Source organism: Sceloporus occidentalis, unplaced genomic scaffold (assembly GCF_023333645.1).
Source record: "Sceloporus occidentalis isolate IW3139 unplaced genomic scaffold, rSceOcc1.0.p SCAF_3, whole genome shotgun sequence".
Classification (NCBI taxonomy): Eukaryota; Metazoa; Chordata; class Lepidosauria; order Squamata; family Phrynosomatidae; genus Sceloporus; species Sceloporus occidentalis.
Genome location: NW_028316983.1, coordinates 113,521,651 through 113,547,894, shown reverse-complemented (window position 1 = coordinate 113,547,894; position 26,244 = coordinate 113,521,651). Strand labels below are relative to the sequence as shown.

The window sequence follows — 26,244 nt, the reverse complement described above, 5'->3', positions numbered from 1 at the left end:
ACTGATGCCTATAAAGTCTTCATGAAGATCTAGTTCTAAGTGGTGTCTATACTGTGGTATTAAGTTTTGGACAAAAGTCCCAAGAAACCATATGAAGAAATACTGGCAAGTCAGGAGGCCAATGATATCTGCCAGTATATCTGTATGTTGGCAACTACATGGGAGGAGAAAAATTAAAATATTTGTTACTTTCTAGGTAGTGTATCATAATCCCCCATGGACATTAGACAATGTGTTGGACTGTTACAAAAAGCACTGGATGGCTGTTTTTGGAATGGTGATACCAAGGAGCTTTTTCTCAACCATTGAATATCTCTATGAACATCTCTGTAAAGGTAGGAGAGTTATGTTAACTCTGAAAATAACTGCACTTTAGTCCTAAAAAACTGAACCAATTAATGTGTTTAATTACCTTGCTTCATGTTGGAACCACCAGAACTGTGAAGTGATGTAACTATGGGTTTTTAACTATTTGGGCCGGGAAAGAGCTGCCTTTCCTAGCCTTGCTGCTGTCCACATCAGGGCAGCCAGGCAGTTTGCAGTTGTCTTTGGAGTAGGCGGCATATAAACACTGCACTCCCAAGATGCCTGGAAGCGGCTTTAAGGGGTCATCTGTTTTGGCCTTTAGTGACTGACACAAATGGGTTATCCTGCACCTGCACAGTGCCTCTTTTTGAGTGTTCTATAATGTTCTGAAGAGTTTTGGCAGTAGCCCTGTCCACATCTGGCAGCCCTATATAAGGGGCTTCCCACTGAAACCCACCAGTCCCTTTTCATCTGCCGCTACAGCTGCCTTGTCAAGGACAGTGTTCACTTATTTCAAATTGGAAGACTTCTTTATGAAATGTAAGTCATCAGTGGTGGCTTTCTAGCCACGTTAGCCCTCCAGGTTTTCTCGGTATTACTGGCTTCTTTCAAGAAGTATGTTGAATGCAGTACTAAAATTGCAGGCTGAGATGGGCACTTGAGGTGACTTTGGGTGAGTCCCATATTGTTGCCTTGTGTGAGCTCTGTGCAGTGTTCACACTGCAGGCTAGATGCAACAGACAGCTCCACCTTAAAGCTCTGTTGTATGAAGAGGCCCACAGGCTCACGACCCATTCATTTGAATGGGATGCGCCGCCACGCACGCCCCACACACTCCCTTGCGGCTCTACATGGGTTTGAGTATAGGCTCAAATCTACATATAGCGTGCCCGCGTCTGACGCAGGTGCACTGTACTTTGGTGGAGGTCATTTTTTGTATACCCACTAAAAGGCCAGAGACGGTACTGATGAAACTCTCATTGTGGACTATTGACACATGGCAAGTTTCTCATATTGGACACACAAATGGTACTGAAGCACAAACACAACAAGAAGAGATTGAAGGATCACTCCTCCTGTTGACCTTCTTCTGCTCCTTTGGTTCTGGAGGATACTGTGATATTTTGTGTTGTCGATCCCTCTCCGGGAAGTTGCATCTGAGATTGTGTTTCAAAAGTCTGTGGTGTCTCCCTCATCAGCTTCTCTGCATCTGTTTACTGTGGTAATGTAGACTATTTCTACTCGATAGAAGAGGAAGAAATGCAGAAGTCTTCTGTTAGAGTAATAGCTTATTTTTCTCCTGTTCGAGCTTTGGTGCATATGAAGCCTCTTCTAGCAATTGCGTCTCCACATTGGCACTGATGTCACTACCATTTCGTACCATGCTCTTACTCTTGATCAGACACTGATTCCATCTTGTCATATTAGTACTACTGGGTCGTTTGTGTACTTACACAACCCTGACCATCCTCCCCTCATTGTCTCTTGCTGATTCACATGGATGGCTGCATTGACGTCCTATGGAAATGGTGGGTTTTGGCAGGAAGCCCCTTATGGGGGTGGGGGTGGCTAGTGCTAAAACACTTCAGAATGCTCGGAAAGAGACACTGCATTTGTATGAGTTCACAGATGACCACTCAAAGAACTATGGTTACAAGTATGCAACATGTCCTCCCTCCCTCTTGACATATGTTATTCTGGTGCTCAGGAGAAGTTAGAATCATAAGGAAGACCTAATAATAAATGGCATAGAACAGTAAAAAAATTGTCAGGAAACAAAAGATATTTGTGGCAGTAGGGTAGAAGACCAGATGTTGCCAATAGGGAGGGGAAGCTTAAGTGAATAGTCAGCATTTATGTGGGTGGAGGTACCTGAACAGAATATCTGGCAGTTGGAGGTGGAAGGAAAACATGGGAACTGTATGGACTGAACAAACCCACAGACTTTGCAGAAGGTTATCAAAGCCATATAGGGTTCTTCAGAAGACAGGGGCCTTTGGTAGATGGTAACAAGTCACCATTTGAATGCCTTGTTGTCTTCTTCATTGTTCTGAATGTTCTGAACATATTGTGTTTCATTTGGTAATTGTCTGTGGTTGTATTTACTTTCCTGTTCTTTTTAATGTCAACTATTTTTTAATTTCTTAATTACACACACACACATGCACACTCTCCCTCTTTCTTTCAGCTGAAATAATTCAAAGCTCAACAATAACATTTGTGCTCCAGGAATCTAAAATGCTATTGGAGACATTCTCCTCAAGGTCAAATTATGATGGTGTCCTTTCACAGGCCATAACTGAAGTAGATAATCTGCTTGAGACTCTAAAGAAGGTAGGAGATGTTATCTTTTGACAGATGTATGATCTCTTAGAGAGCAAGCATGTTGAGCATTGGACTGTGACTCTGGGAACCAGGATTAAATCCTGTTCGGCCATGGAAACTCATTGGGTGTCCTTGGGCAAGTCACATTCTCTTAGCCTCAGTGGGAGGCAAAGGCAAACCCTCTCTGAACAAATCTTGCCAAGAAAACCCCATGATAGGTTCTCCTTAGGGCTGCCTTAAGTCAGAAACAGCCTGAGAACACATGACAGCAGCCAGTGTTCTCTTAAATATGTAGTTCCCTTTGACTTGGATCATGCTTACAGTACTAGTATATCTCTTTCAAATTTATCATAATTCAGTGTCAAAAGTTACTTCAACTAGAACTTTTTTTTACAAAAATGACAACTGGGTTTCCAAGGGATCTTTGAAATATATGGTAAAAAAATAAACAAAAGTCTGTTTTATGCTGGTATGTCGTATCGCAGGAAATTATGGAATATGAGGAAGCTTACTCAAAAGCTGTGTATATTCTTAGATGGCCATCTACCAGGGAGACATTAATAATCTCAGGAGTTCAAAGTCAGGGTTGGTAAGCGAAGTAATGTTTCTTGAGAGGAGGTTGTACTTACTAGTTGCCTTTTTATTGAAAACAGTTGTGCATAGGAATGTGACATAAACATTTCTCATATAAATAAAGTAACTCAGGTCTTAGTGATAGTCATGCCCTCTGAAGCTTCATCTAAATCCAAGGCAGTGAACCTTTGGCACTCCAGTAGGGAAGTAAATATTTATTAACTTTTTTTCACATGCAAAAACAAATAATTTCAAAAGTTTCCCCCCTGCTGTACAAGTTTGAGTTCTTTGTTTTTTGTAATTATTATTTTATAGCGTAGGAACATTTTGTACATGTTTTTGTACAGAATTTGCCTACATTTTTGAACAAATTCTTGCACAGTTTCCTCCAGCCATGACTTTTTCACAAAATCTGAATGAAATGCAAAACAGTCTTATAGTGCCTGAGCATTCTGGTCAAGGATGAGAAAACTCATGACTATATTTTACATCCCTACCATACAGATGTTTTGGTCCATACCTTATTGCAGGCTATGATGGGTAGAGTCAAATCGTCTAGAGGGTCAAAGGTTCTCTACTCTAAATGCCCTAAAGGCACCAGACCTTGTCTGATCTTGGAAGCTAAGCAGGGTCAGCCCTGGTTAGTACTTGGATGGGAGACTGCCAGTGATGACCAGGTGCTGTAGACTAAATTTCAGAAGAAAGAACTGGCAACTTTGAGTATTCCTTGCCTAAGAAAACACTATGCAATTAATGGTGTCTCCATAAGTCAACAGGTGACTTGAAGGCAGGCATGTACATAAACACATACATACACACAGAATATAAATTATGGATGGCCCAGGTACAGCCCTGGAGCTGTATACCTCCCTGTGAAGCAGTTTTTGTAGTCCTCAATCCCTCCAGGCTTCCCTGATTGCTCTTTCTCTGACCAAAAAGAGGCCAAATTGCCTCTCTAGAAGCCTTCACATGTTGCAATTTACATTTCAAATAGGTATCTCCAGTACTTTTTAACATGAAAGACACAACCAGAGGAGGATTTCTGCCTAATTTTCTTTTGCTTGCTTTTTTCTGGTTTTTGGCAGTTATGGCAATCTGTGGAAGGACCTAAGAGCAAAGGTGCCTTCTGATATACTTTTCTGGGTAATGCCTGTTACAGAAGGTATCTGAGATACTTCCTGGATTGTGTTGGTACCAATTTCAAAACCTGTAGTTATTAAGGAGATGATGGAGCTTGTTGGAGCATCTTTCCTTTCCTATAAAAGGGAACAGATGGGGAAGTTGCAGTCATACCTGACTTAAAAGTCTCATAATAATTTTTTATCATTGGATACTGTGTAAATTATTCAAAGGTGAGATTTTCAAGAATTAGAGGAGGGATGGGCAAACTGTGGCCCACCAAATGTTGGACTGCAGCTCCAATCAGCCCTAGTCAACATAGTCTATGATGAAGGGAGTTGCACTTCAAAACATCTGAAGAGCCGCACTTTGCCCACCTCTGATTTAGTGCGTGCTTGGAAACATATACCTTATTTGCCAGGTGACTTTTTAGCCCTGTACCGCAGTGTCCTTGTTAAATGTAAAATTTTAAATTTGAGGGCATATGTGATGCAGACAAAGTTAAACATTCCTTATTCTGTGGTGGCTCCTGAGTAACAGAAATTTGGTTTCATCAAACATCAGATTACCCTATGTACTAGTTGTGAATTCATTCTCTGAGTGCTAATCCTCATGTAGGCAAAGGTGCAATATCTGTGTACAAGAGGGAGTTTTCAACAGACTTGTGGAAACCTTAAGATTGTAGAAACATCTCCCCTCCAAAACAAACAAACAAACAAACAAAAAACCACAACCCTGCTAATAAGAGAAACCTCTGAAACAGTCCACTGAGGTCTTTAAGCAGAGGTTGGATGGCCGTCTGTCGGGGATGCTTTGATTGAGATTTCCTGCATAGCAGGGGGTTGGACTAGGTGGCCCTTGTAGTCTCTTCCAACTCTATGATTCTATGATTCTATGAGAACTGAGGATGCTCAGTTTCATAGAGGTCTATCTTTGTTGTTTGGGGCAGTGAGTCAGAAAAGGAGGGTGAGACCAAATCTCCTGGGGAAGCGTACAGCTGGCTGGCAGGAATCCAGAACTTTCTACTGTAACATTTTGTTGCAGATTTTATTGCTTATACCTGTTTAAAAGACTGCATCATTCTCAGGATATATTAGTTTGACAACAATCCATGCTCTGGTAAAGTTCGACTTTTGGCTACCATAACGTGTTGCATGTATTTCAATCTTTAATAGCTTGAAAGCTAGGTACCTTCGGAAGAGGCAGCTCTTAGTGTCAGTAAAGAATAGTGTCTTCTCATCAATAGTGCCCCACATGTGTCACTCCATGTTATAGTCAAGCTAACACTTTTTAAAAGTTACATTTAACTTAACACTTTTTTCACTCAGACATTTTGAATCAATTTTTAAACAATAAAAGTGAAGCTGTTCACACTGTTGCTTTCTGTTGCTGTTTTAATTGCAATATTTTTTACAGGTTTTCATTGCTTGTGCATGTTACTGTGTTTGAATTATAAATTGTGTTTTAAATTGCCATGGAATAAATATTTTTGCGGAGTGGCATACAAATTCCTTTAAAAAATTAACCAAGAAATTAAATGAAATATTTTGAGGATGTGAGAAAACTTTGCACTAGACTTTTGTCATTAATATTATTACTTTAAGAGTCGATTTTTTAAAAAAGTAGTATTCCTTTAAACATTTAGTACTTTTAGATTTAGTGCATTAGATCCAGTCAGTTTTCTTCTTGCTTGCTATATTTTCATCACTTTCAGCAAGGAACTGAACCAGATACTTCAGGTGTCCTCAAATCTACTTCAAGAGAAACTGCTTGTGAAAAAATGGAAGATATGGCTTTCATCCAAAATACTCAGACAGGAGATAAATCATTATCATCTAAGCCTTTAGCTAAAGGAAACAGGCATATGGAAATCTGGTCCGTCCTTCAAATATTGTGGGACAGAATTAATGGATTCAGGTAATATACTCTTTCTTCTCCAGTTTAATTTGATTTGAAGAATTCAAGTTCAATTGCCAAAATGTGATCACCTTGCATTAACTACTCTCTTTCAGCCTAACCAGCCTCAAAGGGTTCTTAGGAGAATGGAGGCAGAGCCATACACAGGAGAAAACGCAGGATGAAAAAGACGTGTAGATAAAAGACACAGTTGTATAAACAATAAGTAGTTTACTGAGAAAAATTAAAATATACATATGAAAATTCGGGCTAAGTTTAAAAAAACACACTGAGGAAATTATACATCAAAAAGGCATTGATAATCAGAAAAATAACAAGTGTTTTAAAATGGGTGGAATAACTACACATAAAAACACACCTAAAAACAGTAGGTGTAAACATGTAATTTAATACATTAAACAAACTTGTTTAATAAAATAAAAATCAGATATTTCTTGATGAGTTATTTTTGTGGCTGTGCCTCTTAAGCAAAATGATTTGTAAGTGTTAAACAGGAGGAAAAGATTATGAAACAATCTCTTGCCATCAGAAGTGCTTTCAGAAAATCACATACACAGGCCTGTTACAGACTGCCCAAATAAAGCTGCTTCGGGTCTCTTTGGAGATATGCTATTTAAATTATGCATGGGTCCTAAGAGTCCGGAGGTCGCGCCAAAGCCACACTCCATTCCTAAGCACTGGAGTGCAGCTTTTGTGCAGCTTCCAGATTCTTAGGATGCATGCATCATTTAAACAGCATACCTCCAAAGAGACCCGAAGCAGCTTTATTTTGGCAGTCTGTAACAGGCCACAGTTTTGTTTTTGATGTATACACAACCATAATGGAAGGGGTTCTTTGTCTTTTCAAATAACAGAATACAGCTTCCTTCAAGAATTCAGACTATGTTTTTTCAGAATGCAAGGAAACATTGTATCATAGGAGAAGACTGGGGGTGTATCTACACTGCAGAAATATTGCAGCTCGACATCACTTTAACTGTCGTGGCTCCATCCTACAAAATTTTAAGATTTGTAGGTTTGTGAGACACTGACACTCTTTGGCAGGGAAGGCTAAAGGTCTTGTAAAATTACAAATCCCAGAATTCCATAAGATGGAGCTCCAGCACTTAAAGTAGTGTCTTTCTTTCTAGAGTGTAGATGCATCCTTGTAATGAGTTTGTTGTGGCTTACTTGTATGCATGTAGTACAGATGACAGGACAAATCAGTAAGTGATAACAGTATACATGTCAACAAGCTATTAGTGAGCCTTAAAACCCAACATGTATGAAGTAAACTTTAGCATTCCAAAGGAGTTGATAGAAGAAAAGCAGACTATGGGCCAAAACTGACAGCCAAGAAGGGGCGGCTTCAAGCTGCCCCCAGCCGAACTGCCATGGTCCTGAAGGCACCCTCCACCGCCGGACCAAATAGGAGCAGAAAAGATCTACTCCTAATTGAGCCCCCTTAGGCAGCCCTGGCACAACCCCTGGGTGGCTTCCGGGCATCTTGGGGGCATACACCGTCAAAATGCCACACTCTGAAGCTGCCTGGAAGCTGGCCTTTACGACTGTTTTGGCTCTTAGACTAAAATGTAAAATCCTGATAGCTATCTTCAGTGGCCAACTGATACAGTAATATACTGCTCACTATGTCTCTTGCTAAAATATTTCTACTATGGCTGGAATAATCTACCTGTTTATTATGAATTCAAGGACATGCATGAGATATGGGAACAGACATTATCTCTGGTCTAGTAAACTTCTGTGTGTGAGGAAGGGCTAGTTGCTTGCAGCAGGGCTTTGTGTCTCATTCTGCCCCCACTGCCATCCATGTTGAAATGGTCTATTTTGTTTCTTTATAATTAATTCCCCTTCTTTTTCTTTAGTCTTCAAGTCTTCCAGAAGCTGGACATTAGTTCAGTAACCACTACTGAGAAAATGGCCTCATTTAAAGAAGCATTTGTGGATCTGCAGAAGTTAATGTCCGGAATAAATGAAATCGTTTCAGGAATCCAGAAGTAAATATAATTGCTTTGCCTACTTACTTAAAGTATACTTTAAACAAAATACAGTAGCTCAGGTTTAGTCTAATATCTTGTCAGCAATTTGATGGTGCCAGTGTTTTGGTACAGGCCCATGATGGTGCTAATTTTACTTTAATAGTGTGCCATGATGATGTGTTAAATGCAAGCATCTAAAATAGTAGCTTTCATTGAGTGATTTTTCTGATACAATCTTCTCTTGTACTTTGGGGTTTGTCTTCAGCCAGTGATTATATTTCTTCATAGTGAACACTGTGGTGTTCCTTATTTAAAACAGTGAGGATTCAAGGTTTGGTTTTTGCAGTTTACATTTTTTTGGAATATTTTCAAACTGTGGATATTTGTGTCTGTGGATAAAGACTCCATGGATACAGAGGGCTGACTGTTCAAAGATCAAGACAATGTGCCCCACCAGCTGTTGTTAAACTGCAGCTCCCATCATCCTTAGCACAGATTTTCCTGCTTAGAGCTGATGGGAATCATGATCTGAACACCTTCTAGAGGGTCACAAACTTCCCATCCTGACCTATATTAATTAATTAAATTAATTAATTATATGAACATATTGCTTGATGATAGCTTCTTTTCTTCAATCATGTTTGATTAGGATGATATCAGAATTCTTAAGCATGGTTAGAATGGCATCAAACCATGATGGGAAATAATGGTTTGGATGGGATTGCATATTTGAAAAGCCATGTCCTTAGTTTTTTAGAGTTCTAGTTTGCAAGGTGATAAATAGTTCTCAGACTGCAGGAAAAAGCCATCCAGAAATGTCTTCGGTTCCACTGCTGTCCATAGTCTCAGTTTTTAATAGACCATGTTTCATAGAGTTGGAAGAGACCACAAGGGCCATCCAGTCCAACTCCTGCCATGCAGGAACTCTCAATCAAAGCTTACCTGACAGATGGCCATCCAGCCTCTGTTTAAAGACCTCCAAGGAAGGAGACTCCACCACTCTCTGAGGGAGTGTGTTCTGCTATTTCATTCTGTCTGCTTGTGAAATCTATGCGAGCAGGTTTTTTGAAAACAGGTAAGCCAGTTTCAAGGCCGAATGGCTCTTCAGCTTTGAAAGAGGCAGGTGATGCCTCTTTTCCTCCAGGTTGTTATGCAACAGGACTGAAACTGATACTGTGAAAATTCGGGGGTTCAGTAGATGAAAGTAGACTTTTGAGTCATGTGACTCTTGCTTGGCCAGAGCAGCAATAAAAATTAATCGTTCATGGATATCACCTTCTGTGTTGTTCAGAGTGGACCTCTGTGGTAAACAATCTGCCTCATTCTTGCTGGTGTTTCTCTGGATACATACTCTGAGAATGAGTTTTGCTGAGGAAGCTGAATTGAGATATTACTTGGTATTTTAACTAGTTGTAAGGCAGCACACTATGGTTAGTGCTAGACAGGATTAACTGTGGTGTTTGCGTTAGATCTTTCAAAATATGAATGCTGGCATGGGTTTTTTAGTCTTTTTTTCAAAGTAGTCTTACATTTATGAATGCATATGAGGAAGGAGACCAAGTCTACAAAAGCTTATGATACTTCTTCTACACAGTTAGTCTCAAAGGTGCTACTCGACATGAATGCAGTTATAGTAATGAAAACAATTTTTTTTCAATTTAACAGCCTATGGAATCTTATGCATTTACTCCCAGGAGGGATATTCCAACTGTAGTAATTTCCACTTTAAAAAACAGGCATTTAGAGTCAGCCCTCCACATCCATGAATTCTGCATCCACCGATTCCATCATCCACAGCTTAAAATAGCAAATAAATAAATAAATACATATTCCTAAAAGCAAACTTAGATTTTACTATCCTACTGTATATAATGGACATGCACATCCACAGATTTTGGTATCCATGTGGGGTCTGGGAACCAAACCCAGGGGACACCAAGGGCGCACTGTATTCTTCTAGCTTTATTTTAATCATATGTTAAGAACCTCATTACAGATAATTACGGTAATCAAAGTAGCATTTGAACTTTTCGCTTTATCTGAACATCTGCTTAAAACTCCATTAATGAGTTGTTGTTTATATTTTTCTTTTTCTCCTCCAGAGTTTTAGTGCCAAACAGTAGCTTTCAAGACATATGGACCCTATATAACTTCTTGATTAATGCAGAGGTGGGTCAGTTTATCTTTTCAACTATTTTATAGTTTTTTTTATACAGTTGTACCAATACAAAAGCTGTTGGACTGCAAGTCTTAGCAGCCATAGCCAGCATAGTCAGTCATGAGAAATGGTGGAAGTTGTAATCCAGTAACATCTGGAGGGCTGCATGATGTCCACCTTTCCTGTAAAAGTATCTATGCAGTCATTAAAGTTTGAGACGGTCTAGTGCAGTAATCCCCAAACTGTGCCCTTTAAGAAATTTTGAACTTCAGCTCCCAGAATCCCAGACTATTGGTCAACATGGCTGAGGCTTCTGGGAGCTGAAGTCCAAAACCTCTTAAAGGGCACAGTTTGGGGACCACTGGTCTAGTGACTAACACATTTTAGGGGGGAAAAGACTTATCTCCTTTAAAAAAGAAAGCTCATCAAATTATGTTGCAACTCCAGTCCAGTACACCACCCCGTTAAGTGTGCCTAAGTCAAAAAGGCACATATGGGGAAGAAGGATTAGAGGAGCAGTTCATAGAATCATAGCATCTTTGAATATTTTGTCATTTTATTTTAGAAAGCCAACATCCAGATTTTCAGTCTTGGGGGGGGGAGCTATAGTAGACCCCTACAATGAAATCACTGTTCTTTCCCCTTTGATTTTTACTCAAATGCTCTAAACCTGTGTTCCATTCTCTAAGGCATGGATCTTTTCACAGATGTACACATTCTTGAAATACAACTCTGCTATTCCTCCTTTCTTGTCTGATCTATTTCTTTGGAATAGGTTATACCCTCCCATTACTAAGGTCTGATACAGACTGGTGCAAAGCGCCGGCCTGGGGCTAATTTTAGGGCTCTGGAGAGCAGAGGGTCCATACGCTCCCGAGCCCTACCATGCCATAATGGCTTACCTCTATCCACATGGGGGCTGCCATGATTATGTACACGCGCCACCGCGTCCAAATGGCACAGTGTCATGTGGACATCAATCATTGTTGCACAGGAGGGTGCCAATGGTACTGTGCACACCCTAAGAACAACCCACCGGAAGCGGGTTCTTTTTAGGGCTCCCGGAGGCCGCACCATTTGTTTGCTGTGGCCTCCGTGTGGGGCAGAAAGGGGCAGTGTCTTGGCACTCCTTTCTCCCTGTCTGTATCCCCCCCTAAGTCCCAATCATAAGACTCGTCCCAACAGGTTAAATAATGCTTGCCTTCCTGTATTAAGAGTTCAAGTTCATTTTGTTTATTACCCATGCTCTGTGCATTAAAGTAGCAACATCTAAGAGCATGGGCCATTCTATCTAGTTTATTTCATGTTGTTTTCTTGCCCACTTTTCTGCTCCTATACTATTGGTCCACTCTGGATGACTGCTTGAGCAATCCAGACTCATGGGTTTATCCCTTGTGTGAGTTGATTAAGACAGGAATTCAATGTTCAGTTCCGTTGAAGATATTAACCCTGCTCTCTCTACTCAGTTTTTAAAACCCTGCCTTGCCAGCTGGTCGACCTAGCACTTGGTGTCTCTCTGCCCTCTGAAATACTGTCTCCCTCCCTTAATATATTGAATGAATGGCTATACTTTTTCATACCAATAAGCACCTCTGCTATCTGTCCTTATCTACCTGCTCCAGTACTCTTTCTTTTTCTAGCCGTTCTTCTCTAACCAATTATAGTGACCATGTTGGCTGTGTCATTTTGGGAATTGTTATCCAAAAAAGTAACTTTTTGAAGTAACTATTTAGCTGGTACAGTGGAAGGTCACATCTAGAAACTTATTGGATGATAGTTCTCAATTCCATCAAATATAGATTTTAGCAGTTTTTCCTCAATATCTCTTTTGCTTTCTGGGCTAAGAGATAAAAGACATATATAGGTTTGACACAAGACCAGGTAAAGATCACCTTAAAAACTGACAATGAGAAAGAATATCCAGGGGAACTTTGGGTTCTTTTGCAGGGGCAGCTAATTTTCAATAGGTAATGTCAGGGTTTGAGAATTTGTGAGTCTTTCTACACATTTCATTGTGTTTTCCTCCATCCACAGGTAAATAACGACACTAAATTTACTGCAGAGGAACTTTATGAATGCATTTCCCAAAAGGTGTACAGGTGAGCCATTAAGAAGGAAATCTGCTTTCACTAGGCATAATCATTTCTTACTTACCTCTTCATTGTGGTGGCAACACGTTATATGTGATAGCTTCCCTTGTGTCTATGAGTGGTGAAGAATTTCCACTTCAAAAAGGTGATATTTAGATGTCTTGACAAATCTGAAGGGTGTTAAAGCAGACTGCTAGCTCTTGGGAGCTCCTGTTTAGTCTGAGCAGCAATGCTATGTGCACATCCTTTGTTTTTTACTCATAAATGCTTTCGAGATTGGCTAGTGATATATAATATTGGTTAAACTATGCATTTATATCTTGATATGTTAATTAGTGTTAAAATATTTAAAATTGGTTATAAAGAGGGGAAACATTAAATATTTACATCCTTATATGTTGCATACATATTCCCTGAGATTTTTTTTTCACAGAGGGTAGTCTATTATATGGTCAGAATTACTTTCCAAGTTGAGATCTTGGTTTGACATGAAACCATAGTTCTTTCAAAGCAATTTCTAGTATTGGATGCCCAAGTACAAAATGTTGGACAAATTTGCTTCCCAGTTTTTAGGAAAGAGCCAACCCAGAATGGGTTAAATCTCATTGCTGCTCTGACTAAACAGGAGCTCCCAAGAGCTAGCAGTCTGCTTTAACTTACTTGAATCCCTGACTTCTCCCTCAGCTCTCCTTTCTCACTCAGTCCTGGTCAGATGTTCTTTGTTCTTCCTCTGTCTTACTAACACTTCAGTTCTAGAGTTCCATAGACTTCTTGGCATTCCTTCTTTCTCCTTATCAACTTTCTTAATTTCTTATGTTTTTTAAAAAACTATTTTATCACCTATAATAATAACAACAACAACAACAACAACAACAACAACAACAACAACTTTATTACGGCCATTTGGCCAGTTTATCACCTATTGTCCCCTTCCCTATCCATTTTTGGTTGGTTATGGTACCTGTAAGGAAAGAGACTCCTAAGACTCTCGGTTTTCAAAGTCTTCAGGCAGAGCTCAGAAACCATCACTCAGACATCTCTGTCTCTTGAAGGACAGCAGAGTGATATCAATAGTCTCCTCTAGGCATTGTTTGGTGTTGAAGTTAGTCTTACTCTTGATTCAGGGAAAACCTGAAACAGTGGGAAACCTCGATGGAAGGCTTGATCTCCCATCCCATCCCATCCCATCCCATCCCATCCCATCCCATTCATTAATCAAAGTGGTGCAAGAGTGTATAATAGCTTGGTTGCGCCTGATGCAGGCAAATCAGTGGCTCCTATGCTTGGCCACAGTAGTAGCCCAGTGGGATCCAATAGGGAACAACTTTTAAATGTCCCATAAACAAAAAGAGAACAAATTGCTTGGAAATTATGGCAGTCCGGTAAGGTTTGCCATGGCTTGCAGCCCTATTTTCTTTGCCTTACACTGGCCATGAGAGTCCAAGACTTATGGCAACTTTAAGTCACTAAATGGTATATAGCATGACGTCTTCACCTTCATAAGTCCAGCAGATGGAAGGCTTGGAGCTGGGGGACGAGAACCTACTGATGGATTTCCACTATTTTAAATGTGGGAGGGAGTGGAAATAGCCTCTGGCTCTTTAGCAACAGATGGCCAGTTAAAGACAGGGACTGGCAGATTTCGCTGCCTTTGCTACTACATAGCGGCCATGCTAACTGACTTGCAGTGATAATTTTGAATTCCTCTTGTTCTTCTTTCACTACATCTTCAGTAGTTCCTCTCTGTAAATTTCACCAGCTGCGTTTTGAGAAGTTGGTGGAATTCTAGTTAATATCAGTGCAAATTTACATTGGAAAGGATGTTCCTTTGTAACCAAACTGAACCAGATGCTGTGTGAGTGTTGCAAGAAAAGAACTGCATTCATTTTGAAAAGTGTTTGCAGAAAATTAATCAAAAACTATGAAATGAATGTTTTATGCCTTGACCTTTTTCTCTCCTCTCCTCCAATCTTAGGGATCGTTTGTCAATTGGATGGGGCCAACTAGTTCAGCTGGAACATACGATCAAACAGTGCTATGAATCTGTCTGTTTGGAAATCAAGAACCGGGGATGGCTCTAGTTGTGAAGTCAGCTGAAGCTTTTAAAGGAAAAGTGGCTTTCTTTTCAGTGGACACAACAATCTTGTGGTCTAGCCCAAAATGGCCACCATCATACTAGAGCTTAATCTTCTGCAACTAACCAGCATTCTTTACTCTCTTGGGAGCCTGTGTTTAAAGACCAAATGCCACATTACATCATATACATAATTTGCCCTTACCCCGTGTGTGTGTGTATTTAAACAACATCTGCCAGGTTGAAAGGCAGTTTAGGCTTGGGATCATGGAAATAGGGGGAGGGCTTTAAAAAATCTCTGATGCTTATTTGTGGCAATGACCCCCCGCCCAATGTAAAGAACAGCTTGGGTGGGGCATTATTAGTTCCAGTCATTATGTGTGTGTGTGTGTGTGGGGGGTCAGTAGTTAAAACTACTCCCTACAATACTGATTCTCTCACCTCCCATGGCTCCTATTTTACAGAGAGAAAAATAAGCAACCATGCAAGGCCAAAACTATGATTTGAAAACAATGTGAAGTTTCCCAAATGTACAACAGTAGTTGCAGAAGAGAAGTTTAGCGAAGCAGTGATGATGGCTACTTTGGGCAACACAGTTCTGTAGTTCACCAGTCGTAACTTCTTTTTTTCACAATACTCCCATATTGCTGAGGTAGGTAAGGCACCTTAAAAGCATCTTGTAATGTGTTATGCGCTCTCTCTCAAACAGAAGTCACGATAATTTACAGTTGTCATGTTAATACATCAAATGGTGACTGGTTTAGGCAAGAAGGAGGCTGTGCGTACAGGCAGGAGTGTAACATCTCTGGCATGCCTTTCCCTCCAGAAGAATGCAAGGGCCACCAAGAAGGGAGGGTTGGGATGCTATTTCAGTCACAATTGTAGTCCCACAGGAAGGTGGTGTGCATGAAGACCCATGTTCAAGTCCCACTGAATAATATGGCAGGAGCAAAATGTCATTCAAATTAATTCTTACTTCTTTAGAATGTGAAGAGGGATTCTGCCAAGGAGAAAATTGAGGCTTTGTGAACCATGTTGCACTTTTTCCTATCCCACCCCTATTTTCTTTGCCTTACACTGGTCTAGCCATGAAAGTCCAAGGCTTGAGGCAACTTTATGTCAGTGCACTGTAACTGTGTTTCCTGGTGGGAGAAAAGGTGTGCCTTGAGGTGAAAGCTGAAGTAGTGCTACTGGTGTCTGTGCCAGCAAAGGATTTTTATGGTTGTACTCCGATTTTAATTTTACAGTTGCTGTTAAATGAAACACAATTCTGGTGTATTGATTTATAATTAAAGCTGTAACATGAAATTAACCTGCAAACCGATCTATGCAAGGCAAGATTTACTGAAGGATACATATGTACTATACACATTCATTTCAAAAACTCATGAATTCTGAGCATATGCACAGGATTATATTAATCTATCTTCAGAAGAAATGAGACATTTGTATTGTATAGGCATGTCTGTTGATTTACACGAGCGGAATTGTTGCCTGTTTTTAAGGCTACTTTTAAACTTGCCTTTCAGGAGGGTAGAGAAAATGGGAATATTGTTCAATTAATTTGTATGTCTGTAAACAGCTTTTGTGTTTTTTATAATATAAAAACAATAAGAATTTATTCTTTTCTGTTTGTTAATAGTTTTTTTGCTGCTACTTAACATTATTGAAGCTGGGGGGGGGGGGGGGTGAGAGTCTAGTACGGCCCTAGTTAGTATTTGGTTAGATCTGTCTCTTACCGTAAGTCAAGGAAAGACAATTTAGACCCAGGCTGTTCATACTGTGAATGGGCTGAGCATAAGGACCTCATGAGTACATAATAAACTGAAAGATTGTGGTTCATAAGGCAAAATGATAGACTGCGATCACCAGTCCTTGTGGCTTAGGACTCTCAATGAGATATGTACAACCATTAGTATAAAATTAATTCTGTTGGCTGGGAACTGTATTCTTAAGACATCTGGAGACCAGCAGGATAGAGAAAGCCAGGATATGAAAGGAAAGAATACTAAACAGCCATTTTAAAACAACTGAAACACAATCTGTATTATAGCAGGACTTCAGCTTGTAGTAGAAAGATACAAACTTGTACAATAATTTTAAGATAGGTAATCTTACTTACACACCACAGAAATTTTGCAGCATTGCATATTTGTTACAACTGCTTAACCTTGAACCACACAGAAAAGCACCCTCTACATTAGCTGAATTTCAGAGCCTGGCTTTTCCTCACTCACATTACAACCATGTTCAGAAACTGCACTCCAATGCAATGAAAATCAATATTCTGTATTAAGAGTTCATGTAACATTATAGCAGGGGAAAACATAAAAGCTTATGGTAGAAAATGACATGTTTTACTCCAGTCTATGCACTTTTGAGATTGTCTATTTGCTTTAACACATATTGTTTGTCACTTCAGGATATAACAACTGACTATAGTTACATATATATAAAAAGTTATAAAAGGCAGTCAAATTGGTAGGTGTATCAGCTTTTTTATATAATACAGCCATTTATTTAAATAAGGCTTTTTTAGATTGTTCCAGTTACTAAAGATTTTTTTTTAAAAAAATGCACACAAGGCCTAAAAAGCAGTTGCCGACATTGAAGATCACTATCCTTTCCTGCACCAGTGACAAATACTAAAGAAGAAGCATTTGTGTGTGCAAATCAGCAAAACAAACACTGGAGGAAGCTCTTGAAATGATACACCATCAGCTATCACTCATATTCTTTTAGGGGAAACCAAATTCCAGAGTCCAAGTAACAAATTCTAATACCAAGGACACCCTTCATGTATTCCAAATAAAAATATGTACAGCATAGTAATATTATGCAATATGCAAAAGCTTTGTGTTGCTGATGGCAACTTTTAACCTCCCCCCACCATCACATGTGTACCTCTACTAAAACAATTACATCATCAAGCCTGTTAGTTTTAAGGAGACGTGTTGAGTCAGAACTTGTGTATCTTTGTGTAGGGGCTCCATTCATTTGACTCTGGACTGTAGACTTCAACTGTGTTCAGAAATTCGTTGCCATCAAATCCTCCTACAGCATAGATGGTATTGGCCACTGTTGCAAACCCAGCATTGCTTCTTGGAGTGGTCATGCTGCCCATCATCTTCCATTCATTTTTAGAAGGGTCATACATCTCCACACAGCTAACTGCACGTGAACCATCAAAACCACCACCGACAAAGAGCTTTCCTGTCAAGTGAAGAGGAATCAGTCATTAGACCAGAGTCTTTACTCACAACGATCAGGAAGACAATGTATTCTGTATACAAAAGCTGCTTTGTAGCTGAGGTTTAACTGGATAATGAATAAGATGAACTACTGTTATTCAAGTCCCTGTGGTTTAGAGAGAGAAAAACTAGCCCCAAATTTTACTGAATTGTACCTCCGTGCTTTTTAGATCTTCCATATGCCAAAAAATGAATGAACTTAAAAACTCTCAGGTGGAATTTGTGCCTCTTAGTTTGCCTGCATATCCACTGGCGAGGACTCGCCCATCAACTAAGTCCATTCACACCACCTCTCCCTACACAGCTCAAGTTCACAGTCAAATTCAAATCTGAAGGCTCCTAAAAGCAGAAACGGGAGCAGCAATAACACATCAGGAAATTCAGAGATGTAGCCATGTTAGTCTGGAATACAGTTGGCTCTTCATATTCACAAGGGATCTCATGTCCAGTTGCTTCCAATGATAGCACAATGTGTGTGCAGCCACATGCACATACCACCACTGGGATGGGGCCATCTGCGGATGCTCAAATCCAGACTGCAAGCCCACAGAAGAGAGCCAACTTATTAATATGAAAAAGGGATCTTTGCAGCACCTTTGAGACTTGAGTGAAGAAGTTATAGCATAAGCCTTTGTAGACTTGCATTGAGGGAGTAGACCAAATCTACAAAAGCTTGCAGTCTGCCTGTACAGAGGGACAAAATGACATGTGCAGGAGCATGTGGCCATTAAGATCAGCAGGACTTGACTTGAGGTTCTGTGCTCTTTCGCATACATGAGGTGTGTGTGTCCAGAATGGATCTCCCATGTATACAAAGAGACCACTCTATTTACCTTTTTCGGTCAGTTAGTCTCAAAAGGTGCTACAAGATCGCTTTGCACACTGAGATTCCAGACTAACATGCCTATGTCTTTGAATTTCCTGATGTATTATGGCTGCTTCCTTTTGCATACGGCAGGAAATTGTGTTAGTTGCTTCAGAATTTGAAGCAACCCCCCTGGTCTGGATAATGAGAAAGGTCTCTCTGGGACCATTGCTTAAAAGATTTTTTTTATTAAACTCCGTAAAAATACATGATGATCAAATAAAACAACAAAATCATTAGCATTGGGACAGCATTAATAGTCAACTATCAGCATGTTTTTACTCTAGCCATCGTTTATCTCACAAATATGGGTTCTTGTGTAGGACTATCTATTTGAAAAATCAGTCCAGAATTGATGTGACATGGAAATAATCCAAGGTCCTCCAGATCTATTGAGAAAAAATTATGAGACGCTGCCATTTCCCCCCAAAGTAATCTTGCATTTCACCTTGGGTATATCTTATCTTCGTTGTCAACTGTTCATTTAGAGCAAGATATAAAAGATATAATAAATGCCCTCGGCTTTTTTAGCTACTACAGCCATAATTTTTTAATTTTTTATTTAAAATGATTTTGTCTATAGAAATCAATTGACTGTGTATGAATAAATTATTCACCATATGAATAAATTATTCACCAAATCTAGAAGGACAACTATCATATAATCTCTTTGCAGTTATTTTGATAGTAGATAATCAATTATTTTTGTATTCCTAAATCCTTCCAGAAACACGGTTCAAAGTTTTATCCTTAACATTTGTATGTACTCATGCATTTATATGAAATGCTGGAATGGACAGGTTGCTTACCTGTAACAGTATTTCTTCGAGTGGTCATCTGCGAATTCACACAAATGGGTTGTTATTCTGTGCCTGCACAGTTAGCTTCGGAACCTTCTTGGAGATATTAAAGGCGTTTTGGCGGTAGCCCCTTCCACTCTCCAACTGCCTTTTTCAGTCGGTTTCCCGCCTAAACCCTCAGTTCCATGGACGCCGAGTAGCAGCAGCCCAGGACGGAAGGAGAGGCAGGGCACGACTGTGTGGGGAGGATGGGCGGGATTTGTGTGAATTCGCAGATGACCACTCGAAGAAATACTGTTACAGGTAAGCAACCTGTCCTTCTTCTTCGTGGTCTCTGCAAATCACACAAATGGGTTAGACTAGCAAGCTTAGGTCAGTGGAGGTGGGAGTGCCATGCCACACAAGAAAGGCATATTGACCCCCAATAAAATCACCAGGTGGGAAACCAATCCCAAGGGCATGCAAACATGGGGACGAACAGTCCCGCTGACATGACTCTACAGAGTCATGTAGAAATATTGAGATGTAGTGGAACAGTCACCAATGCAGGTGAAACATGCCCATTGGTAGAAAAACAGGCTTGCCAACTAACCATATTTTGCACAGACTGTAGGTAAACTTTGATGGTCCATAATAAATGGCAGGTGTAAACTAAGGGCAGGGAAAAACCCTGACCTAGATAGCATAGATTTCTTGGTAATGGAGATTATGCCAAAGCCACCGAATAGGTGAGTGACATGGAATATAAGGAATCTCACTACTGTGAGCGGCTATTGGAAGATGCCAAGCACGAAGGTCTGGTATACAGACCTTGTCTAATCCAAAAGGTGGATTGAATCCAACATGAAGGGCAAAGAGCTCACAACAATGCAAGGCTGCACAGGCCGGGATGTTGGTATTTAGGAAAGAGGGGCTTACAAAGCCCTCAAACTTGAGGCATGTCATTCAAAAAATCTTGAAAGAAGGAAACAGGCAGTAGCCTGATAAAGCCTCTCGAAGCCATGATTTGGAGATTCTGGCAGTGACAGACACAGCCTAGAATGCTAGTTAGTCTAGGGCTAAATGTTCTCTTTACAGAGTATGAAAAGACAATCCGTGGTCAACAATGAGATGGTTGGAAAGTGCATTCATAGAGAGAGAGCCTAATGAGATCGAACTGGAAAAGAGCTCCAGCAATGATTCCTGGAACAACGGTGGACACCAGAGAGGAGGAATATTATCTCATTAAGTGACAACAAATTTCTGACTAGAATAGAGGAGATCGCAAGATCCAATTGTGGCACACAAGACACGCTGTATCTGAGCGTAATGTTCCAGGCTATCAGCATGAAGCATGCAGATCTTGGTGAAAACGAGAAAGAAAAACAACAGTGGCTGGTATGATGCCAATAAGACTAGTCACAGCATTGTAAAAGTGAAGGGATACCACACTGTCAGATTGAAAGAAGTCCCTGTGGGGATGGTATCCCATGACATGATGTCCTGTAGAAGCTGTATCAAGGATATTGAGAGATGGCAAGAACAGCCAGAACTGATAGTCAAACAGTATAGCAGGAGTGAACTGGTGTCAATCCATCATGAATGGGCCCTAGGAACAAAAATGTTCAGAGCAGTGGAGCTGGAATAGACGTTAAGAGCCACAAAGTCCAATTCTAGCCAGCTGGTGCAAAACACCAGGCAATATGACAGAAATCATGATAACGTTATCCCTAATGCTTAAGAGCAGGGGTAGGCAACCTGCGGCCCGCGGGCCGGATGCGGCCCGGCGAGGCCTTGGGACCGGCCCCAGCCCGGTCCTGCCACTGATTGCCGCTGGAGCCTTGGGGGGGCAATTGTCTATAGAAGCCTCAGAAACATGCATTTATATTAACTTTTTTTAAAAATCAGCAATTTTTTTCGCGTCTCCTCCATTTTTTTTAAAAAGTGTCTTCCATTTGAACATTTTGCCCTACATTTGTCCTGGTTTATTTATATATTTAATTTTTTAAAAAAATTATTTAATTATTTAGTTTTTGGCTTCGGCCCCCCAGTTGTCTGAGGGACAGCAACCCGGCCCCCGGCTCAAAAAGATTGCCTACCCCTGCTTAAGAGGAACGAGTCAAGCTGTAGCATTAATCTACTGCAACATGCCAGTATGAGCAGAAGGACTTAGAGACCATATAACAGTGGCTCAAAAACCCTTATCGTATAGGTTCAGGGCACATAATGAAGCATGAAGTACACTGTGACAGCGCATAGCAATTAGGCGGAGCGCAGGACTCCCTTAGGGGAGAGATGCCCCAAGAAATTTGCAGAATGCATGGTTAGCCTTGTTAGGGGTGCAGGTGGAGGTCTGAAATATTGTCACCTCACCCAATCGACGCCTTGGACCAGAGGTTCAGGAGAAATAGGATGGTATGACATCAATCGGCCAGGAGAGATGAGACAGGTATGCAAATCTCGAGATCTCCTAGTATCCATGGGGTGGACAGATCTTTAAATGGTGGCTCAAAATCGAGGGATGTCCCCAGAGGGCATTCCTGCCCAGAAGAGAAAATGGAAAGGAATTGTGGCAGTTGTTTGCCACCTGTTCCAAGGAAGAGAGTGGCATTGACAAAAACCCTTTGGAAGGGGTATGGGAAATAGACATGTATTTCTCACTATATATAGTGGCCTTTGATAATAGGCATCAACTGCCTTAGGTGACACTCACATCGGGAAGTGGCAAAACCTTTCCCTACGAATGATGGTTTCTGTGCTTTGGTATCAAAGCCCCCCATGGGGGGAACAAGATGATCACAATTGAGCTGGTACTGGTTGCATAACGGTAGCGTCCCTAGGTATGAAAGGGATGAACCAATTTATGAGATTTGATTGTACAGTCCTGAAGCCGTCCATACGGTGAAGGATTATCTGTACCCAGAGTAAATAGATTGTGCTCTCAAATTTTACAGGGGCCAACTCAGAAGTCACACTTGAATTTCCGCATTAAGTGACATTTAGCCGTCCAGTCTGAGATGAAGGACGTCATCATAAATTGTAGCGTACAAATGGTGATGTCCTCCCTCAGTATGGAGGAAGAACCATCTCCCCCGAATTGGCTATATAGGGATAGCCGTGATGTCATGTCTCGGTACAGAAGGAATATTTGCACTGTATAACTGTCCAGTGATGCTGGCATTCCTCGATACCGAGGCAGCAACCTGAAAAAAGTCTCAATTTTGAATGAAATGGGACTAGAGTATGTCAGGGTAACCATTTTTGGCTCAGAGGCAAAGAAGTGACCACTGGTGGTGGTTTGAGGGACAGTGCACCTCATGGCCCAAATTGATAGAGCGCTTGCTGATAGTTAACCTTGGTACAGAGGGAACAACCATGGCTTTGAACCCAAACCAGCATCATCCATACTGGCTGCTGGGAACAGCTAATCGTGGCCACAAAATGAACCCGGTAGCAGCAAGGCGCATGCGACGGTATCAATAATGGCCCTCAGAACTGAAAAGCCAGCTGCATTCAAATCCTCTTGTGCAGCTTTCCACGGTACCAACGTTGGACTCTTAATATTCGTCTTCTCAAAGGAGAGTCAGGACGAAATGCAGCCATACAATGATGGCAATCTGGCTAACATCCCATATCAGTTTGACCCCGAAGAGTCAGGGGCTGACAAAGGTAGAAACCAAGCTGCAAGGCAATCGGAATTAGTCCTGAAAGTCAGGGACTGATGAAGATCAAAGCCTGGCAGCCAGCCAATCAGTTTGACCCAGAGTGTTAGGGACCAACGAGGATCGATGTCAGGCTACAGGTCAATCGGTATGACTCCAGAGAGTCAGGCACCAACGAGGATCGAAGTCAGGCTGCCATACTGTTGGTATGGGACCGATGAGGATCGAAGTCGGGCTGCCAGGCAACCGGTTTGACCCTGAAGAGTCAGGGACCAATGAGGAACGAAGTCAGGCTGCAAGTCAAGCAGTATGACCCCAGAGATTCAGGGACTGATGAGGATCCAGACTGGACAGCTAGCCAAACAGTTTGACCCCTAAGAGTCTGGGATCGATGAAGATCCAAGCCTTTCAGCCAGCCAAATGGTTGGACCTCGGAGAGTCAGGGACCGACGAGGCTTGAAGCTGGGCTATAAGCCAATGAATCTGACTCCAGGGAGTCAGAGACCAATGCATATCGAAGTTGGGCAGCCGTCCAATTGGTTTGGCACCAGAGAGCCAGGGACCCATGAGGGTCGATGTCAGGCTGCAAGCCAATCGGTATGATCCCAGGGAGTCAGGGACCGATGAGGATCCATGTTGGGCAGCCATCCAGTCGGTATGACTCCAGAGAGTCAGGGACGGATGAGGATCCATGTTGGGCAGCCATCCAGTCGGTATGACTCCAGAGAGTCAGGGACGGATGAGGATCCATGTTGGGCAGCCATCCAGTCGGTATGACCCCGGAGAGTCAGGGACCGACGCAGATCGAGGTTGGGCAGCCATCCAGTCGGTATGACCCCAGAGAGTCAGGGACCGATGAGGATCCATGTTGGGCAGCCATCCAGTCGGTATGACCCCGAAGAGTCAGGGACCGACGCAGATCGAGGTTGGGCAGCCATCCGGTCGGTATGACCCCAGAGAGTCAGGGACCGACGCAGATCGAGGTTGGGCAGCCATCCGGTCGGTATGACCCCGTAGAGTCAGGGAGCGATGAGGGTCCACGTTGGGCTGCCATTCAGTCGGTATGACCCCAGAGAGTCAGGGAGCGATGAGGGTCCACGTTGGGCTGCCATTCAGTCGGTATGACCCCAGAGAGTCAGGGAGCGATGAGGATCCACGTTGGGCTGCCATTCAGTCGGTATGACCCCAGAGAGTCAGGGAGCGATGAGGATCCACGTTGGGCTGACATTCAGTCGGTATGACCCCAGAGAGTCAGGGAGCGATGAGGATCCACGTTGTGATGATGATGAACTCCAGTTTGTTTGATCCTGGGGAGCTAGGGACCAGCAAGGACGAAGTCGAGGCAGCCAGTAACAACTTCTCTTCAGGAGAATGAGGAGACAAAGCCATGTGAATGGCCCTGAGACAGTTTGTCCACAACAAAAGAGCATCTCTAGCCATGCTGAGGAAGGAAGGCCGGTGGCCATTCTATAAGTTCCTCTCAGAGATAAGAGGAATAATGGGGCTTTGCCAAGTGCGCCAGTAAGGCAGGCATTGTTTGAAAACTTTTCCTCAAGAAAAAAGGCGCGAAAAGTTCTGCCAAGCACACCAATTCCCTCAGAAGGGAAAAGGACTTGCCAATGTGAAGGCTGTGGTTAAACAACTTCACCTCAGAATTTAAATTCACATTTAAATATGTGATTCTCTAAGAAACTGCAGTACAGGCTGTTGTTAAAACAGCATTAGTTGTTAAAACAGCTTTAGTTCAGAGTTTAAATTCACATTTAAGTAAGCAATTCTCTAAGAAATCATAGGGCAAGTTGTTGTTAAAGCAACTTACCTCAGAATTTAAATTTGTATTTAAGTACGTGATTCTTTAAGAAATCGCAGTACAGGCTGTCCTAAAACAGCATTATTTCAGAATTTAAATTCCCAATTAAGTAAGCGATTCTCTGAGAAATCACAGGGCAAGTTGTTGTTAAACAACTTTACCTCAGAATTCAAATTCACATTTAAGTATATGATTATCTAGAAAATCATAGCATTTGTTTTAAAGTATGAACAACGATGTTAAAAAATTACCACCAAAACGCAGATTGATCCTGTCAAATAAAGTTTTTAAAGTCTGACAGGAAAATGAATCTCTGAAGAGTTCCTAGAGGCTGCTAGTGCGGCGGACAAAAGGAACTGAGGGTTTAGGCGGGAAACCGACTGAAAAAGACAGTTGGAGAGTGGAAGGGGCTACCGCCAAAACGCCTTTAATATCTCCAAGAAGGTTCTGAAGCTAACTGTGCAGGCACAGAATAACCCATTTGTGTGATTCGCAGAGACCACGAAGAAGAAATAATGTTTATATGATATGCTGGAATATAAATGTATCTAACTGGATGTAAGATAATTTTTCTAAACATTTTATTACTTTATGCTGGCTGTATGCCATAATTAATTCATTCATTCAGATATAAAATTTGGCTAAATTATGAAAGAACTTCCAATCTTCTCTGCTGCTAAGATTCTCAATAAGAAAAAAGTTGGGAAAACAGGAGAGTGCTAAGGCATTGCTGCTAAGATTTTTAAGAAGAGGCTTGTATTGCTAACATTTAAAAGGAGGTAGCAGAATGTGGCTGCTTAGTGGTTAAGACACTGATTCTGACGATCGGCATATCAGCAGTTTGAGGCCGAAGAGCCATATGACAGAGTGAGCTCCCATCTCTAGTCCCAGCTTCTTGAAATCCAGCAGTTCAAAAGCATGTAAAAGTGTAAGTAGATAAATAGGTACCACTTCGGTGGTACAGTAACAGCATTCCGTGCAGTCATGTGGACTAGTGATCACAAACTTGTCTTTGACAACGCTGGCTCCCTGACTTAGTAATGGAGATGCGTACTGTCCCCTAAAGTCAGATGCAAGTAGACAATCATGTCTAAGGGGAAACCTTTACCTTTTTCAGAACATAACGAGGCCCAAAGACGCCCTCTGGGAGTAATAGATATGTCTCCAAGGAATGCTAGGTACACTTCAACTATTCTTAAATAAAACACAACTACATAACAACATGAAAAAGAATGGATCAGGGAGGAATCACTAAAGATTGGATCCAACAATTTGTCAGCCATAGGAAACCATAAAATATGGTCAAATTTTGCAAATTCATGCCATGCTATCAAGT

General features: G+C 41.4%; 2 protein-coding genes across 15 annotated transcripts in view; one reads left to right on the top strand and one right to left on the bottom strand.

The window, feature by feature from the left end:
- The window catches only part of SWT1 (SWT1 RNA endoribonuclease homolog), a 51,215-nt gene extending 35,053 nt beyond the window's left edge, over nucleotides 1-16,162 (top strand). For all 12 annotated transcript variants that reach the window (XM_089515832.1, XM_089515829.1, XM_089515828.1 and 9 more), the window contains 7 exons: nucleotides 197-335; nucleotides 2,495-2,640; nucleotides 6,038-6,240; nucleotides 8,106-8,237; nucleotides 10,322-10,388; nucleotides 12,412-12,476; nucleotides 14,443-16,162. In XM_089515832.1, the coding sequence (XP_089371958.1) occupies nucleotides 197-335; nucleotides 2,495-2,640; nucleotides 6,038-6,240; nucleotides 8,106-8,237; nucleotides 10,322-10,388; nucleotides 12,412-12,476; nucleotides 14,443-14,548 (858 nt within the window). In that variant the 3' untranslated portion in view covers nucleotides 14,549-16,162. The remainder of the gene's footprint in view (nucleotides 1-196; nucleotides 336-2,494; nucleotides 2,641-6,037; nucleotides 6,241-8,105; nucleotides 8,238-10,321; nucleotides 10,389-12,411; nucleotides 12,477-14,442) is intronic.
- A 398-nt stretch (nucleotides 16,163-16,560) lies between these two features.
- Nucleotides 16,561-26,244, bottom strand: part of IVNS1ABP (influenza virus NS1A binding protein) — a 32,035-nt gene continuing 22,351 nt past the window's right edge. For all 3 annotated transcript variants that reach the window (XM_089515848.1, XM_089515851.1, XM_089515849.1), the window contains exon 15: nucleotides 16,561-17,754. In XM_089515848.1, the coding sequence (XP_089371974.1) occupies nucleotides 17,501-17,754 (254 nt within the window). In that variant the 3' untranslated portion in view covers nucleotides 16,561-17,500. The remainder of the gene's footprint in view (nucleotides 17,755-26,244) is intronic.